This window comes from Lathyrus oleraceus, chromosome 1 (genome assembly GCF_024323335.1).
Source record: "Lathyrus oleraceus cultivar Zhongwan6 chromosome 1, CAAS_Psat_ZW6_1.0, whole genome shotgun sequence".
In the NCBI taxonomy this organism is placed as follows: Eukaryota; Viridiplantae; Streptophyta; class Magnoliopsida; order Fabales; family Fabaceae; genus Lathyrus; species Lathyrus oleraceus.
Genome location: NC_066579.1, coordinates 79041913 through 79061825, shown reverse-complemented (window position 1 = coordinate 79061825; position 19913 = coordinate 79041913). Strand labels below are relative to the sequence as shown.

The 19913-nt window shown below is 35.6% G+C and overlaps 2 protein-coding genes and 1 long non-coding RNA gene across 4 annotated transcripts; 2 read left to right on the top strand and 1 right to left on the bottom strand.

The window, feature by feature from the left end:
- Positions 1 to 1300: 1300 nt before the first annotated feature.
- Positions 1301 to 3299, top strand: LOC127117018 (uncharacterized). Of its 2 annotated transcripts, none has more exons than XR_007801786.1 (2): positions 1301 to 1988; positions 2132 to 3299. It is a non-coding gene; the product is annotated as an uncharacterized LOC127117018 (long non-coding RNA). The 2 variants fall into 2 exon arrangements; XR_007801792.1 differs by having other exon boundaries at positions 2117 to 3299.
- A 5928-nt stretch (positions 3300 to 9227) lies between these two features.
- On the top strand, positions 9228 to 11289 carry LOC127116986 (bark storage protein A). Its single transcript, XM_051047415.1, is given in 5 exon segments — positions 9228 to 9608; positions 9703 to 9858; positions 10090 to 10228; positions 10231 to 10310; positions 10433 to 11289. Coding segments are annotated over 5 exon segments (726 nt in total). The 5' UTR covers positions 9228 to 9590; the 3' UTR covers positions 10766 to 11289.
- Positions 11290 to 11349: 60 nt separating this feature from the next.
- LOC127117002 (DNA-directed RNA polymerases II and IV subunit 5A) lies at positions 11350 to 14998 on the bottom strand. Its single transcript, XM_051047416.1, has 3 exons — positions 14482 to 14998; positions 13956 to 14069; positions 11350 to 11631 (listed from the first exon to the last, which is right to left on the bottom strand). Exons 1-3 carry the CDS (start codon positions 14860 to 14862, stop codon positions 11506 to 11508), a joined length of 621 nt encoding a protein of 206 aa, XP_050903373.1. The 5' UTR covers positions 14863 to 14998; the 3' UTR covers positions 11350 to 11505.
- Positions 14999 to 19913: the final 4915 nt, after the last annotated feature.

Below are 19913 nucleotides of genomic sequence, written 5' to 3'. Positions count from 1 at the left end.
AGGAAAATAAGATAAAAAAGCAAAACAAATGGTAGGTGCAAGAAAAAAAGATGGGGTGGTATGAAAGCAAAAGAAAAGAAAAGAAAAAATGGGTTTGGCCCAAAACAAAATGAAAATAGAAAAGAAGGGGTGCAAGTTGGAAATCCAGGGATGTGGCGCTAGCAAAGTTCTTGGGCCCAAGTCTGGAGTCCAAAACACCCTTAGTCAACATGAGGGAATGTTGACTCAATCAAAATCGTCTAATGAGTCTAACAACATGAGTCAATATGATCTAATGGTTATGGTAGGGTGCACGCATGATACAAATGGGGACTCCTGTACATGAGTCCCTATGTCAACAAAGAAGTCAACAAAATGAAGGGCTAGGATGGGGGACATTTGGCATCCAACGTTAGGGGATGAGAGTGAGATAAAAAAAAGGGATTATGAGCTCCATATCTCATTTCTCACATGCTCTTTTCTCTCCTCTCTTGAGCACCCTCTACATTCTCTCTCTTCGTAAACACAACACACATACACACACACACACTTTTTCTTATATTTCAGATCAAACAAACTAAACTACGTGAATATATCAACAATACCAAGAACGCTCATGAGTGTTCTTCAACCCCATTTCCAAATTTCATCAAATCACCCCAAAATCAAAAACAACAAACACTAACCCCAACTAAAAACACCTGTTAAGCATGAATTCAAGCACAAAGACAACATCAAGCAACAAAATCAAACCAAATTGGAGCTTACAGTTCTGAACCCTAAACTTACAAAATCATTTGATCCAAGCCAAATATTAACAGTTAAGCACAATTAGCATAGGGAAAACAATTAAGTCATCCTCAAAAACCTAAATCAAGAATAAAAACGCGAAGAAGAGTTGTGGAGATACCAAATCGGAGAGAACAACTTTTCGGCGAGTGTCATACCCCAAAATTTGTCCTACCATTCACATTGATCATATAGGTCATTAACCCTAATCATTTGCATATAATTAAGCATTCATTTCTTTTTCATTTAAGCCTATTTGTTCATATATCCATTTATCATATCCACCATTAAACCATTTTATCCAATTTCGTATTCATGTTTCGATTTTAATTCATCGACTCGATTACCAAAATCCATATCCAAATTCTTAAGTCCGTTTCCATATCCATTTCAAATATCCAATTAACCCATCTCACATTTTAAATCCAATTTAACTCCATTTTTATTTTTTATCCAATTAAATCCAATTCATTAAGCCATATCCAAATCCATTCATTTTATCCAAAATCCATTTTAAATCATATACATTCAAATGACCCAATTCCATTTTGACTCAATCACTCATTATCCAATTTATACAATAGTCCAAACCCCATAAACCAAGTATTTGCATCTGCAGCATCCAGGTGAAATGCAGCGAAACGCCAAACCACAAGCTAAAACGGATAAAACGACAATGAAAAGTAAAACGCAGATAACATAAGCGAAAATAGAAATTGGAAAACGGCGGTGTGAATTACCAAAACGCAGAATTAAGTTTCTATAAGTACATGATTTCACAGGGATTTGGGGGGCTCTCCAATTTCTTCCAAAACTCTTCTTTTCTCTTTCTCTCTTCTGCAACCTCACCTTCAATCTCTCTTCCAACCCCTTCGCCAAACGTAGAACCTCCATTTCCATCACCTTCAACACCTTCCAATCTTAACTTCTTGAATCCACTCCAATCTCAATAACCAACTCTCATACGATCTTCAAGGACCTACAATTCACGATTTTGCTTTCCCTAACAATAACAACAGAAATAGAAGAAAAGAGATGAAGGATTCCAACAGAAACTCACGATCATTTTCATCAGCACCGCATGAGCACGGTGTAACGTCTTCGTCGTCATCAAGAAACTTGGACTCAAACGCGACCTTCATAATCCACAAAGAGAGACTGTGCGCGATGTTTGCACTGAGGGACTCGAGTCTCTCTCGACGAGGACTTCAGCGTTGACGGTGAGAACCTCTTCTTTCTGTGTTGATTGAGTCATCTGCGATGATGCTAAGTTGAATCATGTTTCATGCGTTCGTTGTTCGATTTTGTTCTGCCACATCGCGTTAGAATCTGATTCAGTTAAGTATAGTTGCTTTTGTTTCAGATGGGAGGGGGAAGTGAGCTATTCGTTGTTTCGATCGCCGTCGTTCTTTCACTTACCTTCTATTAGAGCAATGAGCGTGGAGAGAAGGAGGATGGAACCTCCGTTAGGTTTTTGTTCAATTGTTGCTTGGGCCTTTAGGCCCGATGTTGTTCTGTTCTTGGCACCCTCTGTGATTTGTCCATACACCCTCTCTGTGTGGGCCAGGCTTGATTTAAAGCCCAGGCTGAGGTGATTTGGATTTTAATGTTGGTTAATTAAGACTTAATTCAGATTAGCTAGATTAATTGTGTGAGTTAGGATATTAATCATGTTGTTTTGGATAATTGTTAGATAATTGGATTAATGATTTTTAGAATTGACTTGGTAATTGTTTTAGAAGTTGTTTTTTGTTAATTGTTTAGGAATTAATATTATAGAATTGTTAGATTAATTTTAATGTAATTGAATAATTTTGTAGATAATTGGACTATTTTTTAATTATTTTAGAATTTATTTTTGTTAATTGTTTTAGAATTTATTTTTGTTAATTATTTTGGAATTTATTTTGATATTATTTTTAATCTTAGAATTGCACTTGATTTTGATACTTTGGTGATTGTTTTGACTTTTAGAATTTGATTTTTATATTGATATTGAATACTCTCTGTCTTAATCACTAACATCTAACATCTAACAATTAACTCTAACTTTTAAATTTTCGCATTCTAACTTTTACATTTCGCGTATAACTCCTAACAATTTATTTCTGGTTAGTTACTTACTTTACTTTGCTTTTTTTGCTTTTATATCATGTCATCATCTATCATTCACCTCCATCTTAAAATGAACTAAAAAATGGCAATGACTTAAAAAATACAAAAATACAATAACTACCAAGCATGGAAAGGACCTTGGACAATGGACTTAGGGACTCATTATGACCCTTGCAAAAGACCTTGGATGATTATTTGACTCGAACATGGAAGGAGCATTCAAGACTCAAGAAGACTTTGTAATCCTTTATGCGCTTTCTAGTTTAGGACATATGCGCTTTCTAGTTTAGGACATAATGCGCACACAAGGCTTTCTCTTGGACTACCTGACAGTGAGACCTTTTATTTTTGCACTCCCTTGTACTTTACATGTACCCCCTCCCCTTTTGAATGTATGATTTTACTTGCTTTCTTTATTAATGCTTGCTAGTTATCCCTTAGGCATTAGGAACGATCACTCTTTCAAAATCAATAAGCAAATCCTTGATCCAACGTCAAGCGGTCTTTTTTCAAATCAAACTCAAAAATACAATAAGATACGATTAGGATTGTATGTCACGAGCCTTAAGTGGTAAAGAAGGGATGAGAATGGAGATTTCCTACACTCGTTCTGAATGCTTCAAACACAAGACGTTTGGCTTGGTACTTCGAGGTATTCACTTGTATTCATAGTCTTTAGTGCAATCCGAAATTAATAACACTTTATCAAAACGTAAAAAAAAATCAACACATTAAAACCTTTTATTTGAGCCTTAGGGCGACACAATCGAAAACCCTTCTTCAAGGTAATAAAATCAATAAAGCAAACAACATTTTATACCTACGAACTACGGGGCTCTGATTTCTCACTTCAACAAGTGGACATACGTAGGCACGAGGACCCAAATCCTTGGCGAGCACACTAATTTAAAATCTACCTCCAATCCACAAACCTTTGGCAAGCAAACATTTCGATAATGACACTCATTCAAGCGCAAACATCCTAGATGTTTCCCATGAAGTACCATGGATGTGGGGGTTGATAATACCTTCCCCTTGCATAGCCGACTTCTGAACCTGTTCGTGGTTGCGATGACCATTCTTTGGGGTTTTCTCGATATTTTCCCTTTCCTTTGGAATAAATAAAAACCGATGGTGGCTCTGTATTTTTTGCGTAGCGATAACGAGCACAAGAATTTTTCGGCGAGGCTCAAAATCTCAGGTAACATGATTCCCTTCTTGTCTTCCACTTCTCTTATACTTCTTATGCTCCTAATTCTTCTTATAATTTATTCTCCAAATTATTTGTGTGACATGTTTCTAGTATTGTGTTAAGGATGTTTAAGCTCGGCTTAATTAGAGTTTCAAGGCGAAGCTTTAATAGCTATTTTAGGGATCTCTAAGTTGAAGGTTTTGGGATTTGGGATCGATTGTGGATGCTTGCTCAGAGGAGTTTTTTGTAGCTCTGAATTTATAGGTTCAATTGTGGTTGTCAATTGCTAGAATTGTTTAGATTTATATAGGGATATATTACGTTAATTTTAGTGAGTGTGTGAGGTATGTATGTGTGTGAGGTATGTAAGTGTGTGAGATTTGAGTGAAATGGTTATGAAATTGTGTGAGCCTAGTGAGGAATGAGTTTGATTCTGTTATGATTTTGGTGTGAGCATGTGAGTCTTTTGCGAACTGTAATTGTAAGTGACTATTTGTAAGGTTTTTGTTCTTGATTTTTTGTGATAAAGATCAACCGTGTGAGGTTTTGTGGTCCATGTGCAACCTTGCACTCTCAATTGTAACAAACTTGTAATTCAAATTGTAATGAAATGTTAATGAAATTCTCATTTTGTTAAATTCTGCTTTTACTTTATTTTGTTTATTTTTTTAATTGAATTTGGATAATGATGATTATGAATATTGTGAAGCAAATGATACACTGTTGAATCCAATTTGTTCATGTGTGGAATTCCACTTTGTTTCATGCCTTTAAGATTCAAATATTCCATGATGCATGGTAATGATTATGATATGATGAATGATAATGACTAAAAAATGGAAAATAGATTAGAAAAATAACCTTGAACCAAATGTTAAATTCCTTTCTTTTTTTTACTTTAACTTATTCTAAAATGGTGCAGTATGCACATGGTTGTAAGAAACAGAACAATTTAGAATGATGCATGTGAACACCACTAGATTAATCAAATGGACCCAATGTTGATTTCTTATTGAATTTGGTTGAAAAAGACGTCTTTTAATGAAGGAAAAATGATAAATAGACTAATATGAATGAATTAGGAAACTAGGGCAAGTTGGTTTCAAAATAGTCAATAGTTGACTTTTGGTTGACTTTAAACTGAACCAATGCATGAATGGTGCAAATGTCTTGATGGATGAATGAAATGACTTGGAGAAAATTGGGGTATGACATAAAACCTAGAAAAACTATAAGAGAAGATATTAAGAAAGATATTAAGATTAATTATTTAGATAGAAGCACAGTCCTATATAGAACATTATGTCTGAAGTTAATCCATGTAGTTGAATGTGTGAGAGCTACCTTGTTTTTGTTTTTGTTGTTGTTTTAACAAATAACATAGGATTCAAAACATATTTAAATGTGTGAGAGCTACCTTAGTATCTCGAGAGTTACTATTATACATTTACATTAAATTGATCACGCGTACATGAATTAAAAATAGAACCATACGAGATTTCATACTTTCTCTCTTTCACAACTTTAGAGCTCAAGTTTTCTTGCTTAATTCATCATTGATTTAGAATTTCATCTAGAACTTGACTCTTATAACTTATGAGGCTTGAGATAGCTTATTTGATCATATATCATCATCAGAGATTACTAGATAGAGGTCACCAAAGACTTCATTGACCGTCGTTTGACCTTAGGTGTTGTATCATCAAAACCACCAAGATCGTTTAATGGTTGCATTGTTGGTGTAAGCCCTAGAGGTCAATACTTTTGGTACTTGTATCGAATTATTTATTAATAATAAAAGGATTTTTCTTTATTATGTTTGTTTAATAAAGTCCCTAGAATAGCTAGTCCGTTTAATGTATCAAGTGTGACTTAGTCATGAGATCACATTAAACATAAGGACAATATTCTTAAAGTATCTGTAGTCGAGCTTTATTGTGAAGTGGGATAACATTAAAGCATTAAGACTATTATGTATATAGACTGATGATCACATCTCATGGATCATGGATAAGGAGTTATCAAGTCTTAGACATAGGTATGAATATTAAGAGTAATATTTATACTGGATTGACCCTCTATGAGAATACTATATAGAATGTTATGCAAAGTATCATAAGTTATTCTCATGGTGATAATGGTGTATACCACCCTTCGACCTGAAACCACTATGGACCCTAGATGTAGAGTCGAGTGTCTTATTGTTGATCAAACGTTGTCCATAACTAGATGACCATAAAGACAGTTGATGGGTGCTCCACGAAGCATGCTGAGGGACATGAGTGACATAGATGGAATTTGCTCATCCTGCATAACAGGATAAATGTCTATGGGCCCAATATTGAACTGGACAAGGATGACACGGTCTATGTCTTGTATTCAATATAGACATAAGGGCAAAAGGGTAATTGTACACATAAGTATTATCACAAAAGGATTTGTCAGATCAAATGACATTTTCGTGTCTTGGGTAGCAGTGATGTGTTGCTAGATACTGCTCACTGTTTATTATGTTAAATATGTGATTTAATACAATTGTCAATGCCGCGAAAACCTACAGGGTCACACACAAAAGGACGAACTGATGAGAGATATAGTAACTAAGGAACACCGTAAGATACGGTGCACTTAAGTGAATTGTAGAATATCATAAGGTACGATGTACTTAAGTAGAATACGAAATATGGTAAGGTATCACGCGCTTAAGTGATTTTGGCATATTATAAGATATGGGCCACATACAGTTAAGTGGGCTTTTTAGCTTGCAGCCCACACAAGTGGTTTTATAAATAGAACCCTTGTGCAGAAGCATTTATGCAATTGCAATTTCGTTTCTCTCTCTCTCTCTCACTCAAAGCCTTCATTCATAGTAGCTAGCACTGAGATTGAAGGAATCCGTTCGTGTGGACTGAGTAGAGGCGTTGTCACCGTTCAACATTCGTGATCGCTCCGTAGATCTGCATCAAAGGTTTCAATCGCCACAAGAAGTAAGATTCTATCACTAATCATGCTCATTCGTAAGGATCACTAAAGGAGAAATTTTTTAAATTCCGCTGCGTTTTGGATTGCTCTTCTCCTTCATACACACAGTTGTACATGCAAGCCTTCATTCATAGTAGCTAGCACTGAGATTGAAGGAATCCGTTCGTGTGGACTGAGTAGAGGCGTTGTCACCGTTCAACATTCGTGATCGCTCCGTAGATCTGCATCAAAGGTTTCAATCGCCACAAGAAGTAACGATTCTATCACTAATCATGCTCATTCGTAAGGATCACTAAAGGAGAAATTTTTTAAATTCCGCTGCGTTTTGGATTGCTCTTCTCCTTCATACACACAGTTGTACATGCAAGCACATAGTTCCATATCCCTCCCCCTCTTTTAGATGATGACAACATATCCCCCAGGGAGGTGGTAAAAGAATAAAAATAGATGGATAAAAGATTAGACTGGTTAAACTCCCATCACAAATACATAAAGTATACTCTACTCCCCTTGAGAGTATACTTTTTCTCTTTGGCATAATAAAAAATGAGCTTGAAAATATTTTTGTTAACCCATTTTAAATGGCATTGAGAGCACGATATTTTTCATGAGCTTCTTTATCTTCATCGTTTGATCAATCACTCTCAGACCTCAGAGATTCATCTTCAGTTGTATCCTTTAGGGGTGTCCATCATTTTATGACTAATTTCTAAGTTTTACAATCCATAGACTTGTGAAAAGTGACAATGCGAGCTTTTCAATAATCATAGTTTATCTCATCTAGAATAGATGGCCGATTTACAGATCATCCTTCTTTAGAATTGTCCATTTTGAATAGAATATTTAGATCCCTTAGAGCTCACCCTACTAGAACAGAGTTCCTTCTCTGATGTCAAATAAAATTATGTTCTATGGATACCAAGATCTCAGACACAATGTTGTAACAATGTGTATGATAAGTGTTGTGTGTAATCAGCAAAATAAAGGCGGTAAATAAAATAACAGAGGAATTGGTAATCCAGATCAGTGCAAAGCAACCTACGTCTGAATGGCGTTAACCCAATGAAAGGAAATTCACTCTTAATAGTCAAAAGTACAAATTGGTTTGATTTGAACTCTCCTAGTTCAATGCCTATTTTTCTAATACTACTTGTGAATTTCTATTCAGGACTCCCCTTGAATATGAGACTTATATCACTTTCACTCAAATAGTATCGCTATTGTTTGGACAATTACAAATATTTATGAATGATGAAACAAAATTACACCTCAAATACTTTATTCCCTTAACATAGGAATAAGACTCAAGAATGGAGTATTACAAAATAAAACAAAGCAAAAAGATTCAAAACAATTAAACATGTCTAACTTGATTGTGCAAGGTTTGAGTCTTTACAATGGAGAATGCCTCCTTAAATAGCAACAAGGTTCATTTAAAAAGCTGATTAGGCTTTTGGCCTTTGAACGCGGTTGAACTTCCCAAAGACACAAGGAATCAATCTTTCATTATGTTGAAAATATTTGATTGACTAAATCTTGATCATATCAGAATTCATCAAAATTTAATCTTGCTAAAAATGTTCTTGAGAGAAACTTTCTTATTCTAAAAAGTGCATAAAAGATTAAAATCCGATTAGTTAAATAAGGAAACAAATCTTTAAATAGCACGAAAATCACTCGGTCAGTCTTGCGTGCGAAGCAACTCAGAGCGAGATAGGATTTCTCACTGTATGAGGGACATTAGACTTACATGTTGCTTCCTTATATGAACATCGAGAAGCATGATGTCTCACATCTTGCTTCACATGTTGTCTATAAAATATCGTCAATCATATGTATTAACACGACCCAAAGACCTAAAAACACACTCCGAATTTTAAAATCCAATTCATTTTGGATTTTTAGCCTTTATGTTTGCAAGCTCCTCTTAACATGTGGGTTGGGCCAAAATAGGCTCCATGAAATTGACACCCATTAATGCAGCGCTGGCTGTGTCTACTTGTAAATAAATTAATGCGAACGTTGATCATGTGTATAAGAAATAAATTATCATGATTGACCGGCTCTTCACATGAAACCAAATCCAAATTGATTTTCTTATGTTTTTTTATTGTTTGTTCATTTCTTATATACATTTATATATATTATCATATTTTGAGTACTTGAAAGATACAACCATTGGGAGAAGATGAATTTTCTAAGTCTTCTTGTGATTGTATTATTGGGAAGTAGCATCAAGGCCTATAGTGAAATTTGTCAAGTTTCTTTGAAAGAAATCAGTAATATCAATAACCAAGGACCATATATTGGTATAGTTGTGCCAAATGCCTTTGAGTTGAAGCCTCTTCTTCAATCATCCAGCTTTGTGCCTCATAACAAGTTTCCTTACTTTGACTTTGCTGGTAACTTTTACGATAATATGTTGCTCAATATATATGAATTTTGATAGAACATTATTCATCGGTTTGATTTTCTTGACACCCGAAAACATTTTCGCATCGGTGAATTGGAAAAGAAGAAGGTTATTGTTGTTATGAGTGGAGAGAGTATGGTAAGTTTAGTTTCTAATGTGTTTATGTCTTTACTCAAACTTATATGGTTATATTTCATTCTTTTGTCTTAGTACTTTTGGTATATTTTTGTAGCTAAATGCAGCTCTTGCCACCCAATTGTTGCTTACTTTGTTTAATGTAGAAGGAGTTCTTCATTATGGAATTGCAGGTAATGCAAATTCTAAATTCCAAATCGGAGATGTGACCATTCCACAATATTGGGCTCACACAGGACTTTGGCATTGGCAGGTACATACAAAAGTTACTTCAATAATATGGAGATTTTCAAATAGTCCTATAAATTTTAAAGTACGGATACATCTTAACATATACGTGTCTGATGTCTACCATATATCAATATCTGATACAAACACGATATTAATTTATTTATTTTTAAATTATTATATGTGACAACGTGTCAGTGAGAATGTCATATTTAGTTTCACGTTTATGTTAATGTTTTTTAATTTAATTAAGCAGAGGTTTGGTGAAGACGATGGAGACTTCAGCCGAGAATTTGGCTACCTAGAGTTTTCCAACTACAATAACAATACAAAACATTTCAAATCAGTGGAAAATCTGTTGAACAAGGTTTGGTATCAACCAGAGCAAATTTATCCACAAAAACTCTTGAAGTAAAGCAGCATACTTTTTGGGTTCCAGTTGACAAAAATTACTTTGAAATTGCAAGAAAGCTCAAGGTCAATTCAAAATGTTTTTAGTGTGCATTGCGACCAAATTTCAGACTAAACCGTTCGATCGAGATTGGATAGTTTAGATGTGGATAGTTATTTGAGGCTAATTTTTCACTTATTCTCTGCAGAATGTTGAATTGAATAGTTGTGTTAACAAAACTTGCTTGCCAAGAAAAGCTATTGTGGTGAGAGTAAAGAAAGGGGTAAGTGCCAATGTGATTGTTGATAACAAGGCTTATAGAAATCATTTGAACTCCAAATTTGATGCTACTCCAACTGACATGGAAAGTGCTGCTGTTGCTTTAGTTTGTTACCAACACAAAATACCTTTCATTGCCATTAGAGCATTATCTGATTTAGCTGGAGGAGGTTCTGCATTGACTAATGAAGTGTCTATCTTTTTATCATTAGCCTCTCAAAATTCATTTGATGTTCTTGTCAAATTCATCTCTTTGTTATAATTTAGTAACTTTAAAGGATTTCTTGAAGTGTAAGCAAGGGACATTTTTAGAGGGAGAAAGAAATCATGTGTTTCAAATTCTCTCTTATGTTATGTACTCAAAAATAAAAGCATAATGAAATCTACTTATTTTTTTGCAAAAGAAAATCCACTTTCATTTCATTACTCCTCTTAATCTCTTCAGATGCAACTATGAGAATCAAGTCTCAAGACTAAGCTGGATTAAGGATAAGTCTTGATGGTGCTTTTTTTATAAGAGAAGCCAATTTTTTGACACTTGATTACAAGGTCAAGTAAGAAGTGAAGGAGATAAGATGGAAGCTTTCAAGGATGAAGTGCAGTGTTTTATGACAGAAATCACCAATGAGTTGGCTAAAAGGAGATTCCATCTCGAAATTCTTTCATGAATGCAATAGTAAGAGAATGAAGGTCAATGGAATTCTCTATTTGAAAATGAATGGCAAAATTTGAGGGTCATACTGAGTTTTGGTTCAGTATATGTACATGGTGCTGCAAACGAATCTCCATGAAAATAAAACAAAAGTTACCAACTTAACAAAAGAATATATAGGTAAAAAAAAACTGTAAAGAAACAAAGTTCAATATCAATAACTAACATTACCAGCCATCTGAATGACAAAAATAAAGGTTATATTGGCACTGTGCATGCTTTGCATAAAATTTAGTAGGTATCTATCACATATTGCAAAAATAGTGCTGCATAAGAGCTCAAGAAAATCCTTATACAACATATCGGTATGTAACATATCTGCCTGCAGTTTCACTTGGCCGGATAATCCTGACAACTTGTCCACGCCTTAGTCCATAATATTTCGCAATAGGATCCGTCATCAGGATTCTAGGTAGCTGACAAGCAGATTGTAAGTGTTAGATATAATGAGCCATAGCAGAAATTTGTAGTCGAATACTATAGCTGCAAAAAAAATAACAGACAAATATATGCATACAAGACAAATACATTTACTAGACAAAGAATGATGCAGTTAACGCTAAGGCCTAACAGCTACATCTTCACCAGAACAAATTGCCAAACTAAATAGATTCAAAAGCTTGCAAGACAAGAGAATGGCAAGGATCATAAAGCTGAACTTTCACTAGGCTTGAATAAACAAATACTAATTGGATCGCTTTTCTGTTAATTATGAGATTAGCAATTGTGACAGTAATCTATTAGTGGTTGTCAGTCGCAGATCACAGAAATTAGCAGTTTATTTGAATTCGGCTAGGCAATAGTACTACAGCACCGTTATTTTGCAATATTTTGAGCTAAATAGCTTGTCAGGGAATAATAGGGATTTGTTCAAATTTCAACTACACCATAGTACCACATTAGCCTTTAATGAAGCACGGACATGATACGGGTATCGGATACGATACGGAGATACGTCAATCATTGATATGATACATATCTAATATGGAGATATCTCTATCATTGATATGATATGTATCTGATACGAAGATACGTCAATCATTGATACGATACGTTTAAGATACTTATATAAAAAAAATTAACATTAAACATTAGTTAAATCATTCTCTAACAAAAACCAATTGAGTTTGCCAAATTTGATAGTAATTGGTACAAGAATTATGAGAAAAAGAAAAGATAGTTAAAGTAGAGAGAAAAGTAATTAAAGGTAAAGTTTGATTCTTATAAAAGAAAAACGAAAGTGATGAGGTAATGAAAGTGATGAGGTAATTAAAGTTGAGAAAAGAAGAATTAAAGAAGAGGAAGATTGATTCATGTTCTAAAAATAGGAATAGTCAAAAGATTAACTAGCCGTATCCGCAGCGTATCAGAGACATGTCGCCGCCGTATCGGGACATATCATAAATTTTTATTTTTTTATTTTTTAAATAAAAAATTCAGATACTCCTTCGATACATATCGGCGGCGTATCGGCATATCGGTATGTATTGGATACGATACGGCATAGATTTTAGAGTATTTGTGCTTAATAACGACCGTTATTAAACAACTATGAAGCACGGATACTTTAAAATCGTTGCCGAATCGTATTCGATACGTACCGATATGCCGATACGCTCCGATACGTCGCCGATACGAATCGAAGGTGTATCCGAATTTTATTATTTAAAAATAAAAAAATAAAAAAATTCTGAAACGGTGGCGACACGCGCCGATACACTGTCGACACGTCTCCAATAGGTAAGGGATACGGCTAGTTTATTTCATGATTGTTCATGTTCTTCAAACTTTCCTCTCTTTAAATACTCTTCTCTCAACTTTAATTACCTATTGACTACTCATTTTTTATAATAAGAATCGGATTTTCTCCTATTTAATTACTCTAATCTTATCTTTCCTATGTAAACGTTAATTACCTCTTATCTTTCCTATGTAATTTGTGATACACCAATTTAATATTCTTTCACTATTACTATTTTTCAAGATAAGTTTCTTTTTTCATAATTCTTTTACTCATCATGAAACTTTGCAAATTCAATTGGTTATTGTTGGACATTGGTTTAACTAGTGCATAATTCTAAATTTTATAAACGTATCTAAAACGTATCGTGTCCTTATTCTTTAATGACTAGTGTATCGAGGTATCAGATACGTATAGTATCCGATACCCGTATAGTCTTCGTGCTTCATTGTTAAACAACATTCTATGCTATGTTGTTTTAGCAAAAAAACTCAGACTGAATTATTCTATCTTTTGTGTTCCATCAAATATGAAGTGATTTTATTCAACTGGGTCACAGAATTTAGCATTTCTTTTGGATTTTGCACATCACTTTTTTGGCACTCCCTATATGCATTGTCCAATCCAAGATAAATGTAATAGAATTTCTATGAGTTTATTAAAGGTGGCCTGAATTTCTGAATTGAAATATTTTCTTATTAGCTTTACAGAGTTTATTTTCCAATTCGGATATCATTGTCTTACAATGCAGAATAATTATCTTAACCAACAAGCTTGTGATTTTGTTGTAGAAAACAGTTTTGTTGTTTCAAATGACGACGGTTATAGGAACTAGGAACACATCAAATTCAGTACAAAATTACAGAAAACATCAGAAACAGTTATATTTACAACAAAAACATATCAGAAGTTCTCATCTACATATTATAAGTTCTCGTCTATATAAAAATCAGATATATACAAAAAATTATTTAAAATAAAAAAGTACAAAACACTAACCTGTGTTTCTTTGACAGTGTATTTATTGAGCAAGGCCCTTTTCTCAGCATCGGTGAGCACCTGATGTGGCGGTACAAGATAGTGCATCGTGATGTTAACCAGAAGTTCATCTTCCTGCACCATAGACAATTACCTCAACAAACGTGAGACTCCTAATATTCTCCTGATCACAATATCAATTCGTAAATTTGAAAGACTAAATTGCTCAATACTTACAATATCAATTCGTAAATTTAAAAGACTTAGGGTATGTTTGGATTGATGGATTGTGACGGAACAGAGCAGAATGGTAAATAATAAGATTACATTCCAGTCTTCCATTCCATTCCGTTATGCTCCATTCCACTCCGCTATGTTCCATTATCTTATCTCCTAATAGATTACCTGATTAACCTAATCAATTATTTAATTAACCTAATCAATTATCTAATTAACCAAATCAATCATCACCCTTTTCAAGTAGCATTTTCCAACATCTATATAACTAACAATTTAGGGTTTATTATAGAGAGGTAGAAACAATTACCAGAAAGATTTCAAGGCGACACTTCGACGCCATTTCACTAACAGCAGCTCTTCCATAATGCGAAAGCGGATTCTGACAAATCAAAACACCTCTGGAAACACTTTCTGTAAGCATCCTTTGAATGATACCTCTAACAGTCTTAACACCGATTTTGGCATCATTGACAAAGAAGACGGAGATTTTATCAGAAGGATTGTTTTTGTAGCTTTTGTTAATAAATAGGTCTTCTCTCTTCATGTGATCGCCGAAATTCGATTTGAATTCTTGTCTCGACATGTTAAGCTCTGCATCTGAAACGACGTAGTTTCTGTCTCTTAACATTTGTAAAACGGTTTTGTAGATTCTGTGTAGATGTGTTATCTCTTCGTCGGAAAACACCATTGTTGCTGTTCGTCGTCGTCGGCTTCAAAACTCGCCTCAGTTCTGCGTTTTGTGTGACTCAATTTCTTAACTCTTTGTTTCAAAACCCTATAGACTGATACTGTGTTTGTTTAGATAGGTTTAGAAAAGAGAGAAATAATGGGATTTTTTTTTTAAAATAACCATTTTTTTAAATTAAATACGAAAATAATTAAGTTTTTAGAAAAATTTTCAAAATAATCATGTTTGGGAGAGGATGCGCTGGGGGAGTTGGCGCATCCCTTAAATTTTTTTAAAATTTTAGGGCAGGCGCCAGACGTATTGGCGCCAATGCATTTGGCTCCTAAAGGAGGAGCCAATGCAATTGGCGCCTGCTTGGGCCTCCTAAAGGAGGCGTCAAGGGGAGTGGCGCCCTAGTATCCCTCCTAAGGGAGGCGCCAATAGGCATGGCGCCTTAGTCTCCCTCCTAAGGGAGGCGCCAATAGGCATGGCGCCTTAGTGTGTGTGTTATTTTTTTTTTTTTAATTTTTTTTAATTATAATTTTTTATAATATTTTTTGTTTTTAATATTTAAAATTTATTATTTAATACATAATAAATAAAAATAAAAATAAAATGACTTCATTAAATATATAATAATTGATTACATTAGAAAGATCAAAACCCTAATGACCCGCCCGATTATAACGTCCCCCGGTTCCACATCCCGGTGCGTTAGGTTGTCTCCGAGGTCTCCCACGATTTTCTTGAGGTGTTTGTGGTCTTTGGGTGCTGACCTGATCGAGCGATGGCTGGTTGGAAGGTTCGGTAGAGGTTCCGACGGTATTTGACAGATGTGTCATCATTTGCTCCCAATATCCGGAGGGGCTGTGGCCAACGGCGCTTCCGTAATGGAGTTCGGTGCCCATGTCATCGTAGTTAGGGCGTTGGGGTTGGGTGAATTGGGGACGGTATAGTTGCCCAAATTGGGTCATTGAGTCGTTTTGAAAACGAAGCAATGGTTCTTGGGGCGTACTATAGTTAAACAGTGGTTGGGTGTTAAATGGTGGGGGGCTACGATGACGTGACCCATATGAATCATTTGTGCTATAGACGGTTGTGGTTGCGGGGTTTGGTTCTTGGTTTTATGTTTGGGTGGGTGGTATGAATGGATTGCGACGTTGGATGGTTCGTTGTTGGATGGTTGGCATGAACGGGTTGCGATGTTGGGTGTGTGGTTGTTTTGTGTATGTGGTTGGTTGTTGTGTGGTTGGTTGTTGGGTTAGGGTGGGTTCACATTGGTGTTGGGTGGTGAATTGATGTGGAAACTTAAATTTATTTCAAAGTACCTCTGTTGCAATATATGGAAAATTAATTTTACTTCATAGTAGACGACTGTGACGAAAAGACAGTTGTTCATAAAAAATAACACAAACAATTAAAACAACTAGAATACAAAAACTATGCGATTACAACCATCAAAACAATTTTGAACATGTACTGCATCGTCCTACGAGCGTCTTGGTCGGTCTTAATATCCACCCATTCACGCACTTCTCCGTTTTGGTTGAACGTGGACACAAGTCATTGTATTCTTCTAATCCGTTCACCCTCTCCAATTTCTCCCTCTAACCAACTATACAACGTCCGATTAAGACGTTCAAACGTATCTGTGTTCCAAAGTCGAACTTGTATCGGAGCCGCAACGGCAGAAAATATTACATCAGCATTTCGTTTCTGAATGTATGTAGACATTGTTAAAACAAAGAAAATTAAAATTGATGGTTGGACTAGACTAGGAGATGAATTTGAGTGAAAATAAATGTGTGCAAGGTGATGGTATTTATAGAGACGAAAGATAAATCCGATAATACACATAGGCGCCACAAAAAGTGGCACCTTTCACACACACACACACTAAGGCGCCATGCCTATTGGCGCCTCCCTTAGGAGGAGGCTAAGGCGTCATCCCTATGGGCGCCTCCCTTAGGAGGGATACTAGGGCGCCACTCCCCTTGGCGCCTCCTTTAGGAGGCCCAAGCAGGCGCCAATTGCATTGGCTCCTCCTTTAGGAGCCCAATGCATTGACGCCAATACGTCTGGCGCCTGCCCTAAAATTTTAAAAAAAATTAAGGGATGCGCCAACTCCCTCGGCGCATCCTCTCCCAAACATGGTTATTTTGGAAAATTTTCTGAAATCTTGGTTATTTTCATATTTAATTTGAAAAAGATGGTTATTTAAAAAAAAAATCAAATAATGGAGAAAGAGATGGCGAAGAAATTGGATATTTTTATAGTTTGGATAAGTGAGAAAATGAGGAGAGAAATACATAATGCGTGGTAATTTTAATAATTTAGAAAAAAAAAATTAAAACATACATGCTAATCTTAATAAGGTTTAAATGTAGTTTTGTTTTTTATTTTTATTTTTATTTTTTAGTCTTTTTTTGAAAAATCAGGTTTTAGGTCCGTGTTTTGAATATATATTTTTTTTAAAATGGTCTCGTGTTCTGATTTGGTTATGTCGTATGTTCATTTTTGATGTGGCAAGGATATATGGACCAAATTTGAAAAAACTTTTGTCATGTCATTTAAAACCAATTTAGAAATTCTTACAAAAATAACCCACTTTTTCAAGGAAATTCCCAAAATACCCCTGGTTTCAAAAAAAATCTCAAACTACCCCACTTTTAGGAGGAGTCATCAATTGAATTGGAGACTCCTCTTAAAAATTGAATGGAGCCGCCAATTGGATTGGCTATGGCAGGTGCCCTAGCCAATTGGATTGGCGCCCCTGTGTAGGACTTAAGAGGAGGCGCCAATTCAATTGGAGTCTTAGTGTAAAATGATATTTTTGTGTTATAAATAGATGTGTTGTGTGAGTAATTGTTCCACATCTCAAATAATCATTTGGCAATCATGTTTAGTGTTCGTCGCTGATACGGTAAGGTGATTTATGCGAGAGACAAACCTCAGATGTTGATGTTGTTCTGGAACATCACTACGTTCGATCAACTGAAGAGGGAGCTGGTTTGTTGGTTAGATGGGAAAATACCAGAAGGGGAAAAAATTATAAGTATTGAGAGACTTGACAGTATCTTTGGTTGGGTGCGAATGAATACTGATAAGGATGCTAGGGAAATGATGTTCGGTCGAGACGACATCAATTTGATTGTTGTAATCAGTTAGAAATATTTCTGTTTTCAAATAGTTTATTTTGTACTGATGTTTGTTGTGAACCTCGTTGTAACAAAAACTTAATGATATATAATGATTGAAGGTTACATAAATACAATGTTACAAAAGGCTTAAGACCTAGATGATGCTCCTTGATTGGGACAATTGTTCTTGTTGTGTCCTGGTTGACGACAAATACTACGTAATCTTATTATTTTATCTGTGAAATCCATCTCTGTTCTGATATGCATGTTGTTTGGCCTTCCTTTTTTCTTTCTACGCATCTCGTCATTGTGCCAAACAATATCACCTTCATATGGAGGCCAGTAATCCTCCATTGGTAGTACCGAGAAGCTTTGATTATATACATTCATGACGGTGTCGGTCTTGTACACATCAGATAAATGGCTGTAAGCATCTTGACAAGTATAAGCGCATGCTGCAATGACATGGGAGCAAGGTATGCGGAAGGCCTGGAATTTTCTATAATCGCACCAACTTCTATTTAGTCTAACAGCGTAGGCTAAATTTGGTCTCCCTCGTTGTGGTTCATTGTTTCCTGGACGCTGAAATTTTGCCTATGTCGGTCAAAGACTGTTACAGCATGTGTGGTAGCTTTGATGCTCTCCTCTTTCATGACCTTCATGCAACACTCACTGAATACTTGCCCGGACATTAACACTGCACTCCATCTTTCACCTCTGGTTGCGAACGTAGAAGCCAACCTATAATAGGTTGATCTTACCAAGGCGGTTATCGGCAGATTTTGAATTCCTTTGAATACCCTGTTCATGCATTCCACAAGGTTTGTTGTCATGTGGCCCAATCGACAACCTCTGTCAAATGCCCTTGTCCACTACTCTACTGGTATGTTATTTAGCTATCTCCCTGCGTCTTCATTAGACAGTCTAATTTTATCACGATAATATTGAAATGACGGTTGAGTTAAAGCATACCCAACATTCACCACCTTCTTGCGAAGATTCCTATCTTTTATAGTACGCATGAAGTTTTGTGCAATATGTCTGATGCAATAGACATGGGTAGAAGGAGGATCATGCCATCCGTTGTCATGGTTGTTGTAGGCACTCTCAATGGCAGCATGTCTATCAGAAATCAAATAGAGATTGGCTTGTGGAGCCACATGCGTTCTGAGATGTCGAAGAAAGAAACCTCATCCACCATCCGTTTCACCTTCAACAAGAGCAAAGGAAATGGGAAAGACATTGTTGTTGTCGTCTTCATCAACGACGTCCACTTCTGCTTCTGCTTCTGGGTTGACGTCATCTGACCATTGTGGATCAAATTCACCAGATTCATCCAAACTGGTTAGTTGAGACTGTTGAGATGGTATACATGATTGAAGAGTAATGTACAACTCAATAGAGTTGTAGCCTGAATGTTCATGACTAACAAACATGTATTCAACATCTTCATCGTCTCGTACCTTAAGGGGGAAATACTTGCATTGACTATTCTCAAAAAATATTGGATTTTAATATGTGATCTTTGACACAATACCCGATCCTATACAGGATTGTATTCTTTTTTTCAAATGCAAGAAGGTTGTATTTCTCTTGATCGTGAGTCTAATGGTATCGGTGTTTCGAAAACAAAAACCATATAGCTCAGACTCATGTTTCACCGTTGCAGTGAACGTTGACACTATATAATGATGAAGATGACATTGTGTAGATGAAAACTATTTTCTTACTGCAGATGAATGCGAGTGAAGTGTCTTGGATGTTGATAGTAAGACACTTAAATAGAGGAGTGAAGTGTCTCACATGCTAGCTAGTTCGAAGTGACGTGTCGCACATGCAAGCTACTCCGAAGTGACGTGTCGCACATGCAAGCTACTCCGAAATGATGTGTCAACCATGCAAGCTACTAAGAAGTGACATGTTCAGCATGCA